The 25,269-nt window shown below is 46.7% G+C and overlaps 1 protein-coding gene and 1 long non-coding RNA gene across 2 annotated transcripts in view; both read right to left on the bottom strand.

Annotated features, from left to right (window-relative positions):
- Positions 1-983, bottom strand: part of EIF3J (eukaryotic translation initiation factor 3 subunit J) — a 72,766-nt gene extending 71,783 nt beyond the window's left edge. The window contains exons 1-2 of the mRNA XM_085849224.1: positions 838-983; positions 632-726 (exon numbers count right to left, since the gene is read on the bottom strand). Of these exons, the coding sequence (XP_085705350.1) occupies positions 632-726; positions 838-859 (117 nt within the window). The 5' untranslated portion in view covers positions 860-983. The remainder of the gene's footprint in view (positions 1-631; positions 727-837) is intronic.
- Positions 984-10,087: 9,104 nt separating this feature from the next.
- On the bottom strand, positions 10,088-24,611 carry LOC147014956 (uncharacterized). The gene is made up of 5 exons (XR_015050089.1): positions 24,410-24,611; positions 24,202-24,288; positions 23,629-23,669; positions 10,497-10,533; positions 10,088-10,141 (listed from the first exon to the last, which is right to left on the bottom strand). It is a non-coding gene; the product is annotated as an uncharacterized LOC147014956 (long non-coding RNA).
- Positions 24,612-25,269: the final 658 nt, after the last annotated feature.

Raw genomic sequence — 25,269 nt, 5'->3', positions numbered from 1 at the left:
AGAGAGGGGGTAGAGATAGAGAGGGGGTAGAGATAGAGAGGGGGTAGAGATAGAGAGGGGGGTAGAGATAGAGAGGGGGTAGAGATAGAGAGGGGGTAGAGATAGAGAGGGGGTAGAGATAGAGAGGGGGTAGAGATAGAGAGGGGGTAGAGATAGAGAGGGGGTAGAGATAGAGAGGGGGTAGAGATAGAGAGGGGGTAGAGATAGAGAGGGGGTAGAGATAGAGAGGGGGTAGAGATAGAGAGGGGGTAGAGATAGAGAGGGGGTAGAGATAGAGAGGGGGTAGAGATAGAGAGGGGGTAGAGATAGAGAGGGGGTAGAGATAGAGAGGGGGTAGAGATAGAGAGGGGGTAGAGATAGAGAGGGGGGTAGAGATAGAGAGGGGGTAGAGATAGAGAGGGGGGTCGAGATAGAGAGTGGGGTAGAGATAGAGAGTGGGGGTAGAGATAGAGAGGGGGGGTAGCGAGCGAGTTAAAAAGAGAGAGAAGAGGAGAGAGAGAAGTGGCGACGAGAGGAGGAAGAGGGTAACAAGGAGGAGGATAAAGATGCACAGACCCACACACAAATGATGAGGTTCCTGAACACAAATTTCCGTAAATCGAACCAAGAGGTATTGCACGTTGTTCGTTACCTTCACATCTTGCTGCTCGTCTTCACCTTCCCACCTGTCACCGTGCTGAGGCAGTGTGACGATTTCCTTCACCTCAGGTTCGAAGCCCTCCATGTCTGAGATGAACGTACAAGAGAACTTCAAAAGCACAGAAATCACATGCGAGCCACATTCCTTCGGCAGAAATTGCGAAAACGACCTGGAAAGCGTCTTATTGTGTTTCTCACCCCACATCGCATGGTCGGCCATGCCGGCGACTCCGCCGCGGATCCTATTAGGAAATCGTCACAACCGCTAAGCATTCTGGGATAAGGCTTTCACCGATTCGTCTGGAAGTGCACGTGGTGGTTGTTGTTGTTGTTGTTTTAATAAATAAAAAAATTCTCATACCTACGAATTTACAAATGAATTTTATAAATTGATTCGGTTTGAGTTTTTTCTGCAACATCTGAGTCGTCGCCCGCGTTTCAGATGAACAGATGGAGTTGCACACGAAATACGTGACTTTGTTTTGGTAGTTTTTTTTGACACACGTGACCGTGAATGAGAGCAACGCCGCCTTTTTAAATCTCCATCAGATTCCACAGTATAAGCTTGTTTTTTTATCTCGGTGTCTGCCATCTGACGGCTCCATCATCGAGACGGTTTTTCCCTTCAACTTCCTCCAAATTTTTCCAAACTTCAAGTTAAACTTCCTGATTTCTCCTTTTCGGAGATTCCCCCTCATAACTTCAAATGAATGTTTTCAATAGCACCTCTGCCTTTTAAAGAATTCAAGGAAAAGCAAGGTCGTTCTAAATTGACACGTCATGTCGCTGCAGGTAAATAAAAGAATATTCTGCGCACGTGAGGATGAAGTCACGCGATTGTGACGATGAACCCCTCCCCCCTCCCCAAATTTCCTCCATGTGACGCTGCGGCAATCAATCCCCCAATGGGTCACGTGTTTTGTGTGCGGCCTTGTGTATTCGCAAACAGTCCACACGACAGATCCTTCGCTCATGTGTTTCATCACGTCACGTGCTCCACCCTCGACAACCCGCTGACGTCACTCTCGGTTCCGGCTCATCAAGCATTCATTAATTAATTAAGTACGTGCCCGTAAAAAATAAATAAATAAATAATCCACCGCGAGCAACAAACAACAACCACACAGGCCGTTTCTTCGCTTTCGCATGCCCGTACGTGCGTGGCCCGGAAGTTCGCATATCGCACTTACGATGATTCGCAATTTAGGTTTTAATGGCCAATTATTCAATTAGCGCCAACGTATTTTGCCTTTACGCAATGTCCTCGCAAGGAAAAACAAAGAGAAGAGAAGAGAGAAAAAAATTACTTCCTGGTTTGGAGCATACCAGCTCACTCTGATGTTACCGAAATTTATGCACCGTCTCATATGAAAACGATCATAACTTGGGGCATTGTATTCATCTATAAATGCACATAAGAAATCGAGAAATTATTAGAATACACGAAGTCATCACTCTCCGGAAGTCCGTACGTTGTAACCCGTAATGGGGAACGCAGCTGAGCTTCCCTTCCCCATCGGCCACGCCCACGCAACAACGTGTCTTGTCATTGGTTTGGTAAATAAATAGCCATAACTTGAGAAGCACTTGTCCGATTAATATCAAACCTTGAGAAGGCACATCCTCAGGGCCCCAACAATATACCTGGCAAGTTTCAATTAGACGGACCAGTGGTTGTCGAGAAATAGTGGTCACAGACACACACACACACACACACACACACACACACACACACACACACACACACACACACACACACACACACACACACACACACACACACACACACACACACACACACACACACACACACTCACTGCTGGAATTATAGATAGATTAATGTCCTCCATCCATCCCTCCATTGGGACCATGCTCTGTAGAACGTTGGTGCTGCCGAAGCAGTCTCCTTGACTATTGGACACAATCCTGGATGGGTCACCACTCCGACACAGAATACCAGCAAGCTGGCAATCATTTTGCCGACCTCGGAAGGATGACAGGCAGAGTCAACCCCACCTGGTATTAATTTAACAGCCCAGTGAGGTTTGAACTCAGGATCATAGGATCCCAAGCCCACCACCCGAACCATAGAGCCAACACCAAGCATGCAACTCTAAATATACCACATATTCCTTTTTCGTGAAAATAACAACTCGTGATGAGCCCACCCCCAAGAGAACAAACAAACAGTAACCATGTCACATGACAAAGTCCTCGGTCCATTCAGGGACTCGACGATATCTCGTCCCACAACGAACACCTGGGACTGGGTTAAAAACTTGTGGAGGCATTTGTTTAACAGGGCTATGTGCCCTATCATCCTCAGGACCTGTCGTACTTCCAGCAGAAAGTCCTTTTATTTTTTTGTATACCTTGTCGAGGCTCGTATGGGACCTTACACACAATGCACATCAAGGGGGGCATGACACAAGAGGGGCGGGAGTGGGAAGGACAAAACAGTGGGGAACAGCGACATTTGGAGATCTGTGGAAGGGAGAGGGATGGGGCGGGGAACGGGGAACATGGGGTATACAACATGGACATCACAGGGACTTTCAGGAAGGAAAGCAGGAAATTTGAAGAAGGTGGATGGGGGATGATAAGAGGTGGTGGTGAACAGCTGTTTTGAAGACTTGGAGAAAAGATTAGGATTGAACAGAGTGAGGGAGCTTGTTCCAAAAGTGGGAAAAAGAGGAATGAAAGAGTGAAGGTGAGCAGTGATTTTGGTAGTTTTACCAGAAAGGGATTGTTGGCGGACCTTGAGCGCCCTACGGAAATATGGTGGAGACAAATCTCAGAGAGAGCAAAGGGGGGGGGGGTGAGACCGAAGAGGAGACAGTAGAAGACAGAAAGACCACCAACCTGCCTGCGGTGAGAGATTGAGAGGCCCAAAGACTCAGCCTCATCGCGGGAGATACCAATGATCCAAAATGCCTTCGCTTCCACAGCGTGAAGCCGAGAAAGGTGGGAGGCAGGAACACCAGCCCAGAGTGGAGAGCAGTACTCCATTAGGCTGCATACGAAAGCTTTGCATGTTGCCAGGAGCTCAGGTGGGCCAAGGAAGGACTTTGCATGATGGAGGATTCCCAGTCGGTGACTGGCTTTGGAGGCCAGCTTGGAAATGTGGCTTTCGCAGAAAAGATCATGGCAGATAGTGAGACCTTGAAGCATGAAAGAAAGGACTTCTTCCAGAGGATTGCTGAGAAAGTGGGGTTGGGGGGGGGGGGGGTTTCCACAGGTCCTTTCGGAGAGACGTAGTGAGGGTGTGAGATATGTCTGGATTGAAAGACATGTTCCACGTGTTGGACCAGATTGTGATTTTAACCCAGATCTGCAGAGAGCGAAGAAGCTGCTGCTTGCCAGTCTGAGGGATGACAGATGGTACGGCAGATTGTGTAGTCATCAGCAAAGAGATAAAGAGGATTTTCCAGAGAGTCGGAGAGGTCATTGATGAAAACCAGTAAAAGAACAGGGCCCAGAACGCTGCCTTGAGGAATTCCAGCCTGGACAGGAAGAGGGGATGAAAGAACTCCATTTCGGGCCACACGTTGACCGACAGGAGAGGAAGTCTGCGAGCCATGAGTGGAGATGGCCTTGGATACCATAGGAAGAGAGTTTGGTGAGCAGTGCAGGTGCCAGACCGTATCAAAAGCACATGGTACGTCTTGTGAGATGGCTCTGATTTAATGTCTTGCATCGAGGACTTTCACTCATTGTTGGGAGAGCAGAAGCAGCATATCCTGGGAAGAGTGACCTGGTCTGAATCCAAATTGATGAACGGAAATCAAGCCATTGGAGAGGACGAAGGATTTCATATCAGAAGTGAGGATGGATTCCATAATCTTACTGATGATTGGGAGAAGGCCGATTGGTCTGTAGTTGCAGGGCTAAGGTTTTTGCACCGTTTTCATGCAGAGCGCTAATGTTAGCAGATTTCCAAGCAGATGACAGATGACCTTGAGCAAATGAGAAGGTGAATAGAACAGAGAGAGGGTGAGCAAGAGCAGAGGAGCAGGTTTTTAGAGCATGTGGGCTGATGCCGTCTGGATCGGTTGCAGAATCTGAATCGAGGTTTGACAGAGTCAATGCAATTTCTCTGAAATTAGCATAATGGGTTTGAGGGTGATAAAACCAATAACAAAATATTGTTTTTTAGAGCTTGATATTAAAATAAATATCATTTGATTTTATGTGTTTGAACATAATCATATCTTCCCTTTGTATGGAAAGATCGACCTGACTATGAAAAATGGAATGAGCAGGCCGACTTTTCCAGTGAGCCAGATTCAGTAAAAAGAATTGCCTATCATTTAAATTATAAAATGCGCCAAGAAGTTGGAATGTGTGTCTCAGAAAATGGCCAGATGTATTCACTAAGCTCTAAAGCCTGGTGTTGGCTTAGTGGTTAGGGTGGTGGCATGGGATCCTCAGGTCCTGAGTTCAAGCCCCGTTGGCTGCTGAATTAAAAAAAAAAACACCAGGAGGTTGACTCAGCCTGTCATCCTTCCGAGGTCGGCAAAATGAGCACCAGTGTACTTGTAAGGGGGACACTGCATCAGCGGCATAGCCACGTCCCAACCAATGATGCAACCAGCAGCCACAGGCTGCACTCGATAGAGAGACTAAGCTCTAATCGCTTCAAGATAATATATTTTCCCAGTCTGGGAGAAGCAGCCTGACTTTTTACTGTAGAAATTTATCAAAATGCCCAAAAGAGTTGAAGTTTGACATCATTCTAGCATTCTGTGTGTTTTTCTGTGCTGGGGGAGAATTAACATGTCTGGATTTGAAATATATGTTATAACCATTCAACCAGGTCAAGTTGGGGATGTATTAAGGCCGAAATTAAGCTTCACCTGTAGGATGTTAAGACCTCACAAAGTTGGTGCCAACGCCTAAAAAAAAAAATACTACACAAGGAACTAAAATTCTCCATGTATTTCAGAGATCTGGAACGAGTCTCGTATTCCGGTCCCTCCATATGCGCATATGAATGTGTTTGTACGTATTTGTTTTTGCTGTTTGTGAAATAAATGTTCAAATGTACAGGATAACTTGGTGATATCTTCGACAACAGCAAACTCTCTACTTTGTCAGAGGAAAAGGACACAGAGTCCAGGGACAGCTGGGGGCGACTGGGTAAGGTGGGGACAGAAAGCGATGGGTTTCAGACACAAGATTTCGATGCAAACACCGAGTTTAGGCATTCAGCCTTTTCACGTGTGGTATCAGCAGTACGGCCATTTGAGGTAAGGGAGAGGATAGAGGGGGAACATACACCAGAAACAGATTTGATTAGATCCACCAGGATTTGGAGGTGGGAGAGAGGTTTGACAGTTCAGATTTGAGCTGAGAAAGTTGTTGTTTTCTGGCTCTCCTGAGTGTAGAAACACACTTGTTCCAAGCTTTATGGAAGGAACTGAGATTACCCTCAGTTGGGTTTGCTTTCCATGAGGCAAAGGCAAGTTGTTTCAGGGCAACTGCCTCACCACAAGCTTCAGTGAACCATGGGCGGAAGGAAGGAGAGGACAACTGAAGACGAGATGGATAAATCTGTGCATGAGGGAGAGCAAGTTTCTTTGAAAGAATTCCCAGGATGAGTTGATGACGAGAAACAAGCGATAGGAGACCAGTCTTGAAGTTTGATGGCTGCTTGAAGACCCTGCCAGTCGGCTTGAGTGAAATGCCAGACTCAACGGCACTGAGGTGGTTCTCTGATAACAGCCAGAGAGATGTCCACTTTGATAAGCATGTGGTCAGAAGAACCGATTGGAGCAAGAGAAGAACAGCAGATATTTTCAGGGAAATTTGTCAAAATCAGATCCAGAAGAGATGGAATACAATTGGTTGATATCGAGGTCGGGAAGTTGACCGATTGAGTCAGTCCCAAAGAGTCACAGAAAGCTTTTGCTGAAGTGCTATGATAGGTGAGAGAGGTACCCACGCCCAGCCAACTGACATGATGACAATTGAAGTCGCCACATATAAGGAAGAGAGTTTGGATGAGAAGATAGAAGTTGGTCCATGTTTTCGGATAGTGAGGTGTAAATGGAGTCATCACTGTTCGGTGGACGGTACAGTACACATTTAAACATGAGGTGGGAGTGGAGGGGAAGTCGTAGCCAGAGGTATTCCTGGGGGTGTGGGGGAGTGAGGGCAGTGCATGGAGAGTGAGGAATAGAGTCTTTGATGAAGAGAGCAACTCTTCCACCAGGACAAGGCTCAGGTGTGTCATTCCAGAGGAGGGAGTAAGCAGGGAGAGATACTTGTGAGTCAGGCACGTCTTGAGGGCGGAAAGTTTCTGTGAGGCAGATCATGTCTGGTTTGTCAGTGGCAACCTGCATGGAAAGATGTGTAAGGTTTGAGCAAAGGCCCCGGATATTTGAGGTCCACACTGTTAATGAAGAGGGAGGGGAGGAGACTTTGTTTGCAGGGGAGGAAGCGGGAGGGTAGGACAAGGGAGGAGTGGGGGAGGTAAGCAGAGTTGTGGAAGGAGTGTGGGGGATTGCAGAATAGCTAGGGGAGGGGGCTGAAGGAGGAGAAGAAAAGGCTCTCTGTTGCTGGGGGAGAGGGGGTAAGAGAGGGGGCAGAAGGCAGTTGAGGATTTGAGGAGGTGTCATTATGAGATGGAGGTGAGAGGGCAGGGGAAGGAGGCAGATTTGTGGATGTGAGGGGGGGCAACTTTGAGAAGGGTGAGTGAGAAATTAATAAACTACTGAACTACTGATACAATACAGAAATAAAAAATAAAAAGGAGCTGAACTGTGTTACTGTGTATAGATCTATAAACATTTCGCTACAGCACTTTTTAAAACTTCATGAAAATCAAAAGTAGCCTTTCTTAAATGCTCCAGCAGCATCATGTCTTGCTGACCACCTTGTGTCTGACAATCAGGTGAGGTATGGGAGCATGCGCCAGAGCAGCGTGTTGCTGCGTCCACTTTCCATCGGTACTCCAGTGGCCTCCGTCTGGCCATCCCCCAGGCAAATGCCTGGCCCATCCCCATCTCCTTGAGATGTTGATCAATCTGCTGCAACCACGAAGCACATGGTCGACCCATTGGCCTCCTCTACTCACGAGGCTCCCTCACTGAGATAATTTGGTGAGCAGGATCAGCGTCAGGAAAACGAGCCACATGTCCACACAGCCGCAGCTGATGCTCACGGACCATGCAGGGAACAAATCTCAGTTGAGTCTCTCTCAGCAACCGCTCGTTGCACACGTCTGACCAGTGATAACAAAGGATTCTCCGAAGAGACCTGGGACCAAAGGAATTAAGTCTCCATCTCAGATCTCTGGTCAGAGTCCAAGTCTCACATCCGTCGAGCAAAACTGGTCGCACCAAGACTTGACTTGAAGACTCAGACTTTCGTCCTCCCGTACAGGTACCGGCAGTGCCACACCCCATGATCCAGTGAATCCATGCCTCCCTGGCCCGACCCAGACGTCTGTTGTCCTCTGGCTCACAACCAGCAGAGACATCAATATCACTGCCAAGGTAAGTGAATCTCACTGTGACATCAACATCCTCACCGCAAACAGGAACAGACAAGGTAGCAGCATCCAAGATGTTAATGAAAGCATAGATCTTGGTTTTGACCCAGAAAACCTGTAAATCCAGTGGTTCCGACTCCTCATTCAGCACCTCGGGGGTCCCCAAAAGGATAACTAAAATCTCGGCAAAGATGACTGCATCATCTGTGAAATCAAGGTCAGAGATCTTGGCATTCCCAAACGATGAATCGCAGCTTGATCTTTCCGACATCCGCCCCAGAATCCAGTCCATACAAGCGCTGAAAAGTATGGAGTCAATACACACCCCTGATGAACTCCAAAAACAACTGGAAATAAGTCAGAGGTTGTATCAACACATCTCACAGCAGTCCCAGCACCAGAGTAGACTTCAGACATCAGATTGATTAGTTTTGGTGGCACCCCACGAAGACCAAGAATCATCCAGAGGGAATCCCGGTTCACTGAATCAAATGCTTTACAGAGATCAACATAAGCTGCAAGCAGCCCCTGCTGAAACTCTCATCTGCATTCAGTGAGGACCCGAAGAGCAAGGATAGGGTCAATCATTGACCTCTTTGGTGCAAAGCCTGACTGCTCTCGAAGCTGGTGCTCAAGCAGATGGGAGCAAACCCAAGCTTGATTTAACGGGAGCATTCAATGAATTATTCCTTGCCGAATATTCCTCTAAACTACGAGTGCTAAACACACAGAAAGGTCTTCTAGCTCAAAAAGGGCTCAGTTTTGGTGTGAAAACAGCACCGTCTCAGTTTCAAGCAACCATGGACAAAATTTGTTCGGAATAGAAAATGTCCATTGCTATATGAATGACATAGTCGTGGCCACTGAAACTGTAGATCAGCATGTGAAGGTGTTAAAAAAAGGTGTTACAAAGATTGAAGAAGCACAATGTGCGACTAAATGGTGTAAAATGTCAATTTTTAAGGCATGACTTGAATATCTAGGTCACAGTTCGAGTGCCAAGGGGATTCGCCCATTACAAAACAAGGTCGAGGCAATTCAAAAAGCAGAGAAACCCACAAATGTGTCTGAATAAAAATCTCTGTTGGGGATGGTAAACTACAATGGAGAATTAATTCCAAAATTGTCTTCCAACCTGACACCCCTCAACAACTTATTGAACCATTCCACGAAGTGGATGTGTTCTCAGCAATGTGAACAAGCATTCAAGTACACAAAAACCTTTCTCACAGGAGAAAAAGTCTGAGTACATTATGATACCACAAAACCACTCGTGTTGAGTGTAGATGCTAGCCCAAAAGGGTTAGGGGCTTGTCTCAGCCATACATTCATGATTCATGGACGGGACCGAATGCCCGATTGTCTATGCGTCGCGTACCAAAAGTGCAGCAGAAAAATATTTAGCACAAATTGAAAAAGAGGGATTAGCAAGTGTATGGATTGAAGAAGTTTCATTTGTATTTGTATGGCCGAAAGTTCAAATTGGTCTCGAATCACGAGTCACTGACCCGGATATTCAGTCCTACGGTCGGGATACATCCATTAGCGGCAGCTAGATTGCAACAGTTGTCATTGTTAAGTGGGTACACCTATGACATTGAATACTGTATGTCTTGACAAAACGCAAACGCCAACATGTTAAATAGATTTCCAGTCGTCGATCCAAGCACGGCAGATCTGGAAGAAAACTTTGTTTTCAAAACAATGATGGACTCATTACTGGTGACTGCAAAACAAATTGCAGAGTGTACGGGGAAAGATCCAGTACAAGTGAAAGTGTACGAATACACTTTATCAGCATGGCCGAGTTATAGTATGAACAAAATGGTACAACCATACTTCATGCGTCGAGACGAGCTGTCGGATGATGACGGATGTTTATTGTGGGGACAAAGGGTCATAGTTCCTTCGCCGTTACAAACGCGTATGCTCGGTGAATGGCACAAAACTCACCCAGGAGTATGTCGAATGAAAGTCTCGGCGAGGTCATCCGTTTGGTGGCCAGGGCTAGATGGGGACATAGAAGAAGGTCAGATCATGTATCAAATGCACGGATGCTCAATTGGCACCGAAAGTTGTTCCTCTTTTGTTATGGCCTTTGGGCGACAGAACTGTGGCAGATAATTCATGTGGATTATGCAGAGGTCAAAGGTTAAATTTTTCTGGTGGTTGTGGACAGTTACTCTAAATGGCGAGAAGTCTTCCCAATGTCCAGCACCACCGCTGTTGGTTTGATCACGGTCCTACGATCCTTATTTGCAAGATACGAGTTGGCCACACAGTTTGTCTCAGATAATGGACCAATTTATTGTGGACGAAATTTTTACATTTTTGAAGTTAAATGGTATTGCATTGAACATACCTTATGCCCTCCATGCTACCCTCTTCAAATGGATTGGCTGAAAAGAACGTACAGACATTCAATGTTCAAGAGAATGTTCAAGAAATCAGATAATTCATTGTCATTGAAACACAGGGTAGCAAAAGTACTCCTGAATTATAGGAACATAAGACACACTACAACTGGGATAACACCCACAGAACTGTTCCGAGAACACATTCCAAAACCTTGAGTTTAGTTCATGAAACCATATCGACAATGAAAAGACTAAAAGAATAAGATAGCTTCAAATTTCAACATGACGGATTCCACCCGAGCGTTCGTCAATATAACATGCATCAGCCGGTACGTTAGAAATTTAAAGGGAGGAAAAGAGAAGTGGATACCTGGTACAAGCGTGTCCATTAAAGGTCCTCATACATACATAGTCATGATAACCTTGAAAATAACCGCCGATATGTACATACAGATCATTTGATCGCAGATGACTCTCGAGAGCAAACACCAAAGCCACTGGAGAGAGATTACTTACCTGAGGAAGAACTAAGATGAGACGTCCCTTCAATAAGTCTTCCTATTCGTTTAGAACCTCCAGAGGAGTTTGTAAATGCAATACCAGAACCAGGAGATAAAAAAAACTGTTAAAAATGAGAAACCAGCAGTTTCACCCTCATCAGTAGGTAGTGAGGAGGTAACCATAACACCAACACCTGTCTGAAGGTTCACTGGAGTGTCTAAACCTCCATATCTGTAGTTCTTAAAGTCAAATTGTACAACAGTGGGTTAGGGAGTTTTATGAATAAAGAAAATGCTGATGGTTTAAGGACATTTCGTGTTTTGTTCTTGGTCCAACGTTCAGAATCATTGTTGAGGTTATCTTCAGTTGATTGCTTGTAAAGGAACGAAGTTACGTAAGGAAATGTTCCTTTTGTATGCAAATTGTAACAACTGTTGTGAAAACAATAACTGAAGAGATTAATGGATTTGATGTTTTATTCAAGGGTTTAGAGTTCATGGTGGTATACAAATGTTACATCAGAATTGTAATTACGGATTTAGGACGCCATAAGCCAGCACGCAGTGATACACCACTATTCGCCCAGTTACCATGCTGAGGAGGGGTTACACTAATAACGGGAACACACCACACCACACACAGACACACCACACCACACAATAAATCGCAATTAAAAAAAACAGAAAACAAACAAGTGATTGGACCAGAGGCAAGGTAGCTTATACACGTAGAGAGACATACAATGGAAGGCAGCATCATGATCTGAGTAGTAGACATCCACAAAAGGGTTTGTGCTTGAGCTGTTGTTGTCGATGTGATCAAGCAGAGAACCCAAGTCTGTGGTAGGCACTTTCACAAGTTGAGGACATATACCTGAGCAATTATGATTGGGTAGTGGCTGAAATTGATTCATTCCTGGTGGAACTTTTTGCCATCTTTCAACTTTGCTTCAGATGGGAAGAGTGAGGACTTGTGAAGGCGCTCCATCGACTTCGCTCCAGTTTTTTTTAACACCCTGGAGATATCCCTGAACCTGCCACACTTTTTTCGTCTTCCATTCCCCCCCCCGCCCCCGCCCCCCAAGTCTGGTGTTGGCTTAGTGGTTTGGACAGCTGGCTTGGGATCCTAGAATCCTGAGTTCAAACCCTGTTGGCTGCTGAATTAACACCACATGGGGTCGACTCAGCCTGTCATCCTTCTGAGGTCGGCAAAATAAGCACCAGTGTACTAGTCCCGGTGTGTGCCCCGGTTAGAAAAGGGACACAGTATCCCTGCATGTTGTCAGAGGCGACTAAAGAGTTGGCATCAGGAAGGGCATCCGGCCATAAAAATATTGCCTCAAAAAGGGGAACCATGATTGTCATGGAGCCTGCAAGGCGAACCCCTGCTCCAGCAGGAAAATGGCCTTAAAGTGTGTGTGGGTGGGTGTGTGTGTGTGTGTGTGTGTTTCCCCTCCCCCATTCTTACATCAAAATTAAATTTGATTTTGGGATTTATTATTAATCGGTTGTGGGTGTGGCACAGGCATGATGGGCCAAATGGCAAGGCAATGCGATTGCCATTGCAAGGGCCATTGCGATGGGCCATTGCAAGGCAATGCGAGGTTATGGCAGGTATGTCGCCTGACTGCACCAAGAGGAAGGGGTTGTACGAGTCGCAAGTGAGTTAAGATGATCAGGATGTCCAGTCAGTCAGTCAGTTATGTCAGGTCAGGTTCGATCTGTGACCTGCTACAGGTACCATGTAAACCTGTACTAACCTGTTCCATGGTCGGGTTGTCGGCGACTAAACCGTCTCCCCCACCAGGTTTTCTGGTGAGGAGGGTGTTTGGATATGGACACCCAGCAGGATTAAAAACAAAACCTGTCAAAGGGCGGAGGAGCTCCTTGTGAGCCAACGGCCATCCATATCTAGTGCCCAACTGTGTCTGCGGACGTCCTCCTGCAGTTGGGTCACTTCTTATTAGGAGGTTGGTGGCAGGATTTGCACTCCGGCCACCGTAAAACCCTTCATTCCGCAAAACGCAAAAACGCAAAAAAATCTGAAAACCCACTCCGTGGGAGTACCTCCTATGCAGCTTCCCTTCGCAGGGCAGCTCACCGGATGACAGGATTGGGGAAAAGCCTTCGGGACCCCCAATCTTTGATAGGAGGGAAACCACGGGGTAACATCCCTGGGTCAGATTGCGGCAGAGTGTGTCGGGGTGGTGCTGAGGTGTCGTCCACCAGACGGCGGTCTCCTTGGGCTAACCTGAGGCGGTCCCTTCGGGTGGGTGCCTGGAATGTCCTATCCCTAAGAGAGGATGATCACCTGTCTCTGTTATCATCTGAGCTCAAGCGTTTGGACATCGGGATTGCAGCTCTCTCTGAGGTTCGGAGACCGGATTGCGGCGAGATAATGGTGGGTGGTTACACCTACTATTGGTCTGGTCGCTCTGATTGTTACCATACCCAAGGAGTTGCTGTAGCTGTGTCCAATAAGCTGACCCCAATGATAATTGAGGTAACACCGGTCAACGAGCGTATTATGAGATTAAGGATTCGTCACTCCTTAGGTGTCATTTCCCTGGTCTCTGTTTATGCTCCGACTGAGGCGAGTGATCTCACCGTGAAGGATGCATTCTACGCCACACTCGAGTCTGTGGTTGATCAATGCCCCAGACGAGATACACTTCTAGTCTTGGGGGATTTCAATGCATCGACTGGAACTGATAGGGACGGTTATGAGGTGTGTGTTGGTCCCCATGGGTCAGGAACTATGAACCAGAATAGCACTAAGTTCCTTGACTTTGCAAGAAGTCGTGGACTTAGGGTGGCTGGTTCATGGTTTCAGCGCCCACAAGCTCATCGCTGGACTTGGTATTCCAATGCTGGTGGTGTGGCAAAGGAGATTGACCATGTCCTCATTGACGGTCGCTGGAGGATGATCCAGAACTGCAGGGTCTACCGGAGTGCTCAGTTCCTCAAAACTGACCACAGGCTTGTTGTAGCAACTCTAAAGCTGCACCTTAAATCCTGGAGAATGGTACCATCCCAGCCGAGGCTGGATGTTGCCAAGCTCAGGGATGAGAGAGTAGCTGAGGAGTTTGCGAACAGGCTGAGTGGACACTTGGGGGGTCTGTGTGCTTTGGGGGGTCCTGAAGAGTTGTGGAGCGCCTTCAAGACCACCGTCCTTGATGTTGCCGGTGGATGCCTTGGAGCTTACCGCAGGGCAAAGAAGAATTTTGTCTCTCAAGGGACACTGGATACCATTGACCAGAGTCGCAGGGCCAGGCTGAATGGCAGAGCTGAGCTGTTCAGGGAGCTGAGGCGTAAAACTGAACGTGCACTGAGGGTGGACAAGGAGGCCTATGTGAGAGGAATCTGTGAGGGGGTAGAGAATCACCTGTGGACAGGTGATTCTCGTCCCGCTTTCAGGGGAATTCGCGCATTACGTTCATCCAAGCCCATCCCTCGGAGCACTGCAGTTCGAGCAGAGAGTGGTAGGCTCTTGACAGAGGAGTCTGAAGTGAAGGCCCGCTGGGCCGGTTACTTTGAGCGGTTGTACCAGGCTGATCCCACAGCTGTCGAGTTGGACGTCAAGGGTGTTACAATCCCTGTTGCTGACCCTCGAATCAACTGTGGTCCACCTACGCTTGTGGAAACACGGGCTGCGGTGAACCAGTTGAAACGGGGCAAAGCTCCAGGGATCTGTGGCATCCATGCTGAACTTCTCAATGCTGGTGGAAATGCTGCACTCATGTCGTTGCATGCAGTTTTGTGCTCTGCCTGGAACACAGGCATCATCCCAACTGACTGGAAGAGGGGCCTTGTTGTCCCTCTCTGGAAAGGGAAGGGTGATCGCCAAGACTGCAACAACTACCGAGGGGTGACGCTGCTCTCAGTGCCGGGCAAGGTCTTTGCTCGGATAAATCTCGATAGGGTTCGCCACCATCTGCTTGAGCACCAGCGTCCAGAGCATCAGGCTTTACACCAAAGAGGTCAACGATTGACCGTATCCTTGCACTTCGTGTCCTCACCGAACGCAGCCGAGAGTTTCGGCAGGGGCTGCTTGCAGCCTATGTTGATCTCTGTAAAGCGTTCGATTCAGTGAATCGGGATGTCCTCTGGAGGATTCTTGGTCTTCCTGGGGTGCCACCAAAACTGATCGATCTGATGTCTGAACTCTACTCTGGTACTGAGAGTGCTGTGAAGTGTGGTGGTACCATCTCTGACTTATTTCCAGTTGTTACTGGAGTTCGTCAGGGATGTGTACTTGCCCCCACACTTTTTAGCACTTGTATGGACTGGATTCTAGGGAGGATGTCGGAGAGATCAAGTTGCAGTGCATCATTTGGGAATGTCAAGGTCTCGGAGCTTGACTTTGCAGATGATGCAGTCATCTTTGCGGAGACTTTAGACATCCTCTTGGGGGCCCTCGAGGTGCTGAATGAGGAGTCGGAGCCGTTGGGATTACGGGTTTCTTGGGTCAAAACTAAGATCCAGGCTTTCGGTGACATCTTGGATGCTGCTGTCCTGTCTGTGTCTGTTTGTGGTGAGGATGTTGAGGTCGTGGAGAGATTCACTTACCTTGGCAGTGATATTCATGTCTCTGCTGGCTGCGAGTCAGAGCTCAATAGACGTCTGGGTCGGGCCTGGGGAGTCATGGATTCACTGGATCATGGGGTGTGGCGCTGCCGGTACCTGTGCGGGAGGACGAAAGTCCGAGTCTTCAGGTCCTTGGTACTTCCAGTCTTGCTCTATGGGTGCGAGACTTGGACTCTGACCAAGGATCTGAGACGGAGACTTAATTCCTTTGGCACCAGGTCTCTTCGGAGAATCCTTGGCTATCGCTGGTCGGATTTTGTGTCCAACGAGCGGTTGCTGAGAGAGACTCGGATGAGATTTGTTACCTGCATAGTCCGTGAGCGTCAGTTGCGGCTGTATGGACATGTGGCTCGTTTTCCTGACTCTGATCCTGCTCACCAGATTCTCTCAGCGAGGGAGTCTCATGAGTGGAGGAGGCCAGTGGGTCGACCACGTGCCTCATGGTTGCAACAGGTTGACCATCATCTCAAGGAGATGGGGATGGGGCTGGCATCTGCCTGGGGGATGGCCAGACGGAGGCCCCTGGAGTACTGGTGGAAAGTGGACGCAGCGACGCGCTGTTCTGGCACATGCTCCCATACCTGACCTGACCTGATGTCCAGTCAATCATCACTACGATTGAGAGTATGATCAACCCATTTGAAGTTGAGTCTGATCAACTGGTTTGTTTAAGCTCTGGGGTCACAGCTAATGATCGTGTCAAACATGATCTCCTGTCTGCTTATCAGACTGGCGAGGAATCTCTGAGCCGATATATTAACGACTGTTTGACTGTGAGAGATGAAAGTCTGGACATAGTGGATGGATTGGATGAGCAGACTGCACCCCACCGGAAGATGAAGCCTCATCCTGATATGTTCTCTCCACTGACCCCATACTTCTCAAAACTGAGAACCTTTGCCGATCAAAGCATTGCAAGATCTTCCAAAACAACCAGTGGTCAAGAAGTCATTGTGAAAAATGAGAGAAATGTAATCTCGTGACTTCTTGCCATCGGTCAGTCTCAGAGTATCAATCTCTATGACATTCTGACTCATTCCCTGGCACCTGTCTCACAAGCTCTTGCCAGTGCTGACGGGTCCTTGGTAAAAAATGTTAAGTCCAAGCTCCTGACAATGGTCGAGGAAAAGTGCATTGACTACCTGAAGAGTGGGATCCCTGACCACGCAGCAATCATTGTTGATGCGGGTCCCCTGATTTGGTCCATTAAGCCTATCCCAGCTACTTTTGGAGGGCTGGCTGATGCCATTTTCTCTGCCTTAACAAAATTTGCCAAGAACAGGAATTGTGCTCGCCTAGATTTTGTTGTCGATCACTACACTGATATAAGAGTAAAAAAAATGAAGAAAGGGATAGGAGAGCGGTCAGTGGCAGCTAGACCATACATATTTATGGTAAAGACCAAAAAACACCGAAGCAATGGTCAAAATTCATGTCAAACGGTCAGAATAAAGAATCACTTGATGCTTTCCTCATGTCGGTATGGAAGGACATCAACTTGTGTGCCGACTTCGATAGGGACGTTGATGTGTACATCACACATGGAGAGTACTGTCACGTTCTGAGGAGTAGGAATGCCATCACAACCATTTGCTCTGTTGACGAGTTGTCATGTGACCATGAGGAAGCAGGCACGTGGCTTCTTCTCCACGCGCAACATGCGAGTGCAACGTTTGAAGATGTTGTAATTGTGAGCTGCGACTCGAATGTGGGCATAATTTCCCTTTGTCTTCAACAATATCTGCCTGCAATACATTCTTCATGACTGGCAATGAGGTGTTTGAGACATCACGCATTATGGATTTGCAGAAGATGACCTGTTGTCTTGGAGCTGATGTATGCAATGCACCAATAGGTTTACACGCATTCACGGGATGCGATCCCACCAGCGCTTTCTATGGAAAAGGCACGCTTTCTTCCTCATTGAGATAGGGCTAAACTAATATATTGCATGATATCTCATAAAGTTGTGGTTGGATTTCGATGAATCTTAGTAGACAGGTTGGGTGTGTGGCCATGACAAATTGCTTCGATTTTAGTGACAATCCGGATCTGGATACGAGAATTGCTTAATTTTTAAAGTGATTCTTCACTATTGAGAGATTGTGCCAAACACGATATATAGCATATTTCAAAAATGTATTGGGCCCGATATGTTCTCGTGGATCAGGCTTGAAATGGCGGAGGTGTCCACTCTTCCGAGTGCCTTTCTAGTCTTTCTATGAACCGGGTTTGCTTTAGAATCGTCAGGAGTTTCTCTTTGTGACTTTCAAAGCTGATAACACACGATTGATTTCCGAGCCATTTGCCGCATTACCTACCATGTTTTCTGAATTGCAGATAAGAGCCAATTATTTTTTACCCATCACCATAGATGGCAAGTGACCTGGATTTCACGCGTTTAACCTGTTTTAGTATCGTAAAAACCTGTATTGGATGGAAAGTTCGATCCATTTTGAAAACGCAATATTTCGCTTCCATTCCACTCGCAGCGACTGACACATAACCTTCAACCTGGAATGAGTTCATTTACCAAGTTTCTTGTAGAGCGCTTGCCAAGTGGCTTGAGCACTCAAGCAAACATTCCACAAATTAACACTGTTGATCAGGAACGGTTGGCTTGGCAAGTGAAAGCAAGCTTATTTCCTCTGCCACAGAAGATAAAAGAGGTTATGTTTTCACCTCTTTCTGTCTGTCTGTTTGTGTGCAGGATATCTCAAAAAGTTGTTGACTGATTTGGATGAAATTTCACCACCTCACGATCCAAATTCACCATTCAACTCACAATTTTTTCTTCAACCTTTCCTTTACCTAATCGTATGCAATCTCTATCAAAAAATAATAATAATTATTATAAAAACGATCTCTCATAATGCTTCATCTTCCTCTTTCACATGTGTGGTTCTCATTACTGTATCATAATGCACTACTCTTCTGCTATTTCAACAGATTACTCTCAATTCAACCTTTCATTCAAACCTTGTCGAAAAAAAAATCCAACTGTTGCAGTGTTTATTCTCTCCATTCTCTTAATTCGCCTTTATTGCATCCTTCAAGAAATGTGTTTAATCGCATCTCTGACCGAGAAATTAAAAAACCCAGTTCGCTATGAATGTTTGCTTTCCATCAATTATTCTTTTTTTGCAACTTCAGTGCGAACTCACCTCTCTCACTCCTCCCTCTCAAAGCAACGATCACACCCTTCTCCCTCAAAGCCTCTCTCTCACCTTTCTCAAAAACACCCCCCTCACCTTTCTCCTGAAACTCTCCCCGCTCACCCTTCCCCCACTATTCACCCCCCTCACTTACCCTTCTCAAAGTTGCCCCCCTCATACACAAAGCTGCCTCCTTTCACTCCCCTCTCTCCTCCACCTCTTCACTCCACCTCCTCAAATCCTCAACTGCCTTCTGCCCCCTCTCTTATTACTCCCCACTGTACTTCAATCCAGCACCACAGAGCCTTTTCTCCTCCTCATCTCCACCCTCCCCAAGCTATTCTGCAATCCCCCACGCTCTTTCAACAACTCTTCTTACCCCCCCTCCTCCCTTGTCCTACCCTCCCACTCCTCTCCCCTGCACCTAAAGCCTCCTGCCCTCCCTCTTCATTAAAAGTGTGGACCCAAAATATCCGGGGCCTTCGTTCAAACCTTTCAGATCTTTCCATACAGGCTGCTACTGACAAACCAGACATAATCTGCCGAACAGAAACTATCCTCCCTCAAGAAATCTCTGACTCCCAAGTATCTCTCCCCACTTACTCCCTCCTCCGGTATGACAGAACTGAGCCTCGTCCTGGTGGAGGAGTTGCTCTCTTCATCAAAGACTCTATTCCTCACTCTCCATGCACTGCCCTCACTCCCTCACACCCCCAGGAATACCTCTGGCTATGGCTTCCCATCCACTCCCACCTCATGTTTATATGTGTGCTGCACTGCACATCAAACAGTGATGACTCCATTTATACTTCACTATCCGAAAACATGGATCAACTTCTATTCTCTCATCCGAACTCTCTCTTCCTCATATGTGGCGACTTCAATTGTCATCATGCCAGTTGGCTGGGTGTGGGTACCTATCTCACCTGCCATGGCACTTCAGCAAAAGACTTCTTTGACTTTGGGACTGTACTGGCTCAATCGGTCAACTTCTCAATCCAGATCTCAATCAACGGTGCTCCTTTTCTTCTGGATATGATTTTGACAAATTTCCTGAGAATATCTGCTGTTCTTACTCCGCTCCAATCGGTTCTTCTGATCACGTGCTTGTCAAAGTAAACATCTCTCTGGCTGTTATTAGAGAACCACCTCAGTGCCGTCAAGTCTAGCATTTCATTGAGACTGACTGGCAGGGTCTTCAAGCAGCCATCAAACTTCTAAACTGGTCTCCCATCGCTACTTTTTCCAACATCAACTCATCCTGGGAATTTTTTCAAAGAAAATTGCTCTCCCTCATGCACAGATTTATCCCCCTCTCATCTTCAGTTGACCTACCCTTCCTTCTGCCCTTGGTTCACTGAAGCTTGTGGCGAGGCAGTTGTCCTGAAACAACTTGCCTTTGCCTCATGGAAAGCAAACCCAAATGAGGGTAATCTCAGTTCCTTCCATAAAGCTCAGAACAAGTGTGTTTCTACACTCAGGAGAGCCAGAAAACATCATCTTTCTCATCTCAAATTTGAACTGTCAAACCTCTCTCCCTCCTCCAAATCCTGGCGGCGTCTAAGCAAATCTATTTCGGGTGGATGCTCCCCCTCGATCCCCTCTCTTACCTCAAATGGCCACATTGCTGACACCGCACGTGAAAAGGCTGAAGGCCTAAACTCGGTGTTTGCATCAAAATCTTGTGTCCGAAACCCATTGCTTTCTGTACCCACTTTATCCAGTCATACCCGACTGTCCCTGGACTCTGTGTCAATTTTTTCTGACAAAGTGGAGAGCTTGCTTTCAAACCTCGACTCAGATTCTGCAACCGGTCCAGACGGCTTCAGCCCACGTGTCCTAAAAACCTGCTCCTCTGCTCTTGCTTACCCTTTCTCTGGTCGATTCACCCTCTCATTTGCTCAAGGTCATCTGCCATCTGCTTGAAAATCAGCAAACATTACTGCCCTGCACAAAAATGTGCAAAAACAGATCCCTGCAACTACAGACCAATCAGCCTTCTCCCAATCATCAGCAAGGTTATGGAATCCATCATCGCTTCAGACATGAAATCCTTCCTCTTCTCCAATGGCTTGATTTCCGATCATCAATTTGGTTTCAGACCAGGTCACTCTACCCTGGATATGCTGCTTCTGCTCTCCCATCAATGGATGGAGGTCCTCAATGCCAGACAGGAAATCCGAGCCGTATCCCTGGACATATCACGTGCTTTTGACACAGTCTGGCACCCTGCACTACTCACCAAACTCTCTTCCCATGGTATTCAAGGCTATCTCCACTCATGGCTCGCAGACTTCCTCTCCTGTCGCAGTCAACGTGTGGCCATAAATGGAGTTCTTTCATCCCCTCTTCCTGTGCAGGCTGGAGTTCCTCAAGGTAGCGTTCTGGGCCCTGTTCTTTTTCTGGTTTTCATCAATGATCTCTCCGACTCTCTGGAAAATCCTCTATTTCTCTTTGCTGATGACTCCACCCTCTGCCGTACCATCTGTCATCCCTCAGACCGGCAAGCAGCAGCTTCTTCGCTCACTGCAGATCTGGATAAAATCCCAAACTGGTCCAACACGTGGAACATGTCTTTCAATCCAGACAAATCTCACACTCTCACTTTGTCTCTTCGAAAGGACTGTTTAGAACCCCCTCCCATCCACTTTCTCAACAATCCTCTGGAAGAAGTCTTTTCTTTCAAGCTTCTGGGTCTCACTATCTGCCATGACCTTTCCTGGGAAAGTCACATTTCCAACCTTGCCTCAAAAGCCAGTCGCCGACTGGGAATCCTCCATCGTGCTAAGTCCTTCCTCGGCCCTCTTGAGCTCCTGACCACTTACAAAGCTTTTGTCCGTAGCCTGATGGAGTACTGCTCTCCCCTCTGGGCTGGTGCTCCTGCCTCCCACCTTTCTCGGCTTCACGCTGTCAAAACCAGGGCATTTAAGATCATCGGCATCTCCCGCAATGAAGCTGAGTCTTTGGGCCTCTCACTCAATCACCGCAGGTTGGTCGGTGGTCTTTCTGTCTTCTACCGACTCCTCTCCAGCCTTGCCCCCCCTGCTCTCTCTGCGATTTGTCCCCACCACATTTCCACAGGGCGCTCAAGGTCCACCAACAACCCCCTTCTGGTAAAAGTACCAAAATCACGAATCACTGCTCATCTTCACTCTTTCATTCCTCTTTTTCCCCACCTTTGGAATAAACTTCCTCACTCTATTCTTTCCCATTCTTCCCTCCAGGCTTTCAAAACAGCTGTTCACCACCACCTCTTATCTTCCCCCCATCCAAATCCTCCATCTTTTCTACCCCCGATAATCCACCCAAGCCCACTTCCTTCAATTCCCCTGCTTTCCTTCCTGAAAGTCCCTGTAATGTCCATCTTCTCTTCGCCATGTTCCCCGTCCCATTCCCATCCCTCTCCCTTCCACAGTTCACCTAATGTGTTTGTTCCCCACTGTTTTGTCCCTTCTACTCCCGCCCCTCTTGTCTCATGCCCCCTTGCTGTGAGTTGTGTCTTAGCTCTCATACGAGCCTCGACAAGGTATACAAAAAAAAAATAATAACTCCAATTCAGCACTGGACCTCTTTGATTTGAATTTAATTTATTTTAATCCCATTCTAAATTCAATTTAATAGTAATAAACGTCATGGGTCTGGGTCAAGTGTCTGACCAAAGCGGGGTTGCATCAAAGTGGGGCGTCATCTGTTCACAGATGCCATGACAAAGAAGAACTACTGCTTTTGCGTCTTCAGATGCAAAGGGATCCTCAGTCAGAGGGTGGGGGGGGGGGGGAGTACATACATGGACAGGTCGTCATTCCGATACAGGAGTGTGATCGTGGAAGGAGGATGCCAGTACGACGACCGATGCTCAAGAGGAAGAGCAACCGAGCAGGTGAAGCTCACGCAGCACTCAGATTGAGCTTGCCGTCGGGATGAACGATGTGCTCTCGGTGCTTGAGTGGGACGCACTCGGTCTCATATTGGTGTGCAGAAATGCATGGTCCCGGGTTCTGGGCCAGCAGTTACTGCTGTTCTGTGTTTACAGATCCATTCCTTCGGCCCGTCTGCAAGGCCTGGGAGCACGGACCATAGCGGTGCTCGCTCTGAGCTCCGTACTCTGCCTGGGCATTTGTAGGTAATGCTCGACGTTTGCGAACACAGTGTACACGATGTCTTCACCGATGCCAACACTCCTTTTGCCCTTGCTGAGTGAGCTTTGAGCCATGGGGACCCCGAGCTCAGACAACTTTTGTTGCAATTTAAAATGTCTTTTATTTCTGGCTAATTTGCATTTTTATTCCATACATCTTTTTAATGCATAATATACACATTCATGTAATTTTAAATTATTATTATTTCTATATTTTTATGCATATATTTGTAAGTTTGTTTTGTTCTTGTAAACTTGACAAATATCAGTCTTTGTACTGCCTTGTCCAATGTTTACAGTTCTCAATAAACCGGAATGATTTATGTGATTGCGTGTGGGTGATATTTTTTTATTAAAGAACAAGCAATTCAAAGGAGGGCTGACAGAATGGCCTCGCACCCTTGATGGATGCAGACTAGTCTCAAAGCCATCCAGCTTGGGTTGGAAACTCAGCCCAGCTATAAACTATCATCCTGGTATTTCACAGGCAGGGCGATTCGATGTTAACCTGGATGGACGTTAACCTGGCATCCAAGACGTTAACCTGGACGTTAACGTGCAAAACAATCAATAAAATGAAAATGTTACCGGAACTACAACCACAAGATTGTAACTCACACAGAGAGACTCAACCTCCAGGGTAAATACACAAAGATCTATCACAGATAAAACATCTACCAGGACAGTTCAGGGGTAAATTAGACTGCGTTGGTTCAGTCATTAAAACACCATTATATCCCCATTCACACAAACTTACTTGCTCGAACCTGCCGAACTTTTTGCCGCCTTCAAAACAACCTGAAAGAGAAAACGAGAGGTCACGTTGTAAGATTTTGGTTACGATGTGGGAAAGTGAGCAAGATGTATGGATGGGTGAAACTGCAGACGTTTTGAAAAAAAAAGGAAAACATCGAGTGAAACAACTTCTCACGAGGATGGTCCGACGCATGCCCCCGGAAAAAAAAAATTGAAAACTTCTCTCAAAACACGCATTTTGGGGATGATCCTGTCCAAATTGTAACAAAAAAAATATACAAAGAAAAACACAGGATCAGGTTTGTATTCGTGTGCAGCAGGAACGAGTCTTTACTTCGTGCAATGTAAACATGGCACTTCGGTATTTTCCATGAATCTCCCCATCCCTTTGCTATCATTGTTCTTCCATGTGTTCCTCTATCGTGTCCATCGAACCTGCTGTCTGTGTTTTATTACTGCCCCCCCTCCCACCACCATTTTCTGTTCTGTGCTCTATCTAGCTCTCCCACGAGCTGTCCCAGCTCCCAGAAGATGAAAGGAAGACACAGGAAATATACCACAAGCTTGTTTGTACCTCTTCTTTTGAGTTGATGTTCTGCGCTTTGAAGACAATTGCACAAGCCCCTTCTCCAATTTTGGAGATAACCACCCAGTTCCCGACCTGAAAACAAAGGCACAAACAGAGCATGGCAACAGTGCTTATGAAATACAAGATAAATAATGAAACTGTGTTTAAATAATTATTTCACATCAACTCAAAAATCATCATTCATGTGCCATACTCCACGCAGAGAGTCCGTGCTGTCAAAGCAGTTCCGAGGCCACAATGCCGGTCAGGTTCCCACTCTGGCATGGAAGTCAGGGCAGGAATTTGGAATTTGTTTATGGTACCGGCAATAGCTCACCAACACTTCACGAAGAACACCGTGGGATCTTTAACATCCACTGACTAATGCCGGCAAACGGAATGCCCAGTCTAACGTCCATCCGGGGCACAGCACACACGCACTGATGAATAGCCCTGATTGTGAAACACCAGGATGATAGACTACAGCTGGGTTGGGATTCAAGCCCAGGTTCCACAGCTCAGAGGGGAGTGCGAGTACTTATAGGCAATCCTGTCTATGACACATGAACTATTGTAAGAAATCTCATTGGAACTAAAAAGAAGGAAATAATTGGTATAATAAATAAATGCAGTAATACCCTGATTTACATCGTCAGGTTATTTGTACCAACGCCCAATAGGCGTCGCCTCAACTCACACTTATGTCACTTTAAAAGTTGTACCTTATCTTCTGAAAGCCGTCAGTAGGGTGAATATACTGGTTCTGGCTCACTTTTCCCCATGTAAATGAATGGGGGATTTTCAGCAATTCATATTTTTTTCCCTAAAAATAAACCCCCTTTTTATCCCAAGGTATATTTATTTGTCTCCCCTTTTAACCTGGGGGCACTTTTTTTTCAAATAATCCATGCAATAAGATAAAGATTTGTTAAAGGTGATTCTAAAGAAATATCTGAAACGTCTAAGACTCGGGACACTCTTTATCAAATAACCGATGCATATTGTTAAGCTCACTCATTGAACCTATAAAGATTTGTTCATTCTCAAATTCCTTCAATAGTTTAATTTTCTTTG

The sequence above is a fragment of the Eptatretus burgeri genome, chromosome 12, assembly GCF_056783735.1.
Source record: "Eptatretus burgeri isolate ZD-2024b chromosome 12, Ebu_testis_v1, whole genome shotgun sequence".
In the NCBI taxonomy this organism is placed as follows: domain Eukaryota; kingdom Metazoa; phylum Chordata; class Myxini; order Myxiniformes; family Myxinidae; genus Eptatretus; species Eptatretus burgeri.
The sequence above is the reverse complement of the archived record's forward strand: the minus strand, read 5'-3'. Positions and strand labels throughout refer to the sequence as shown.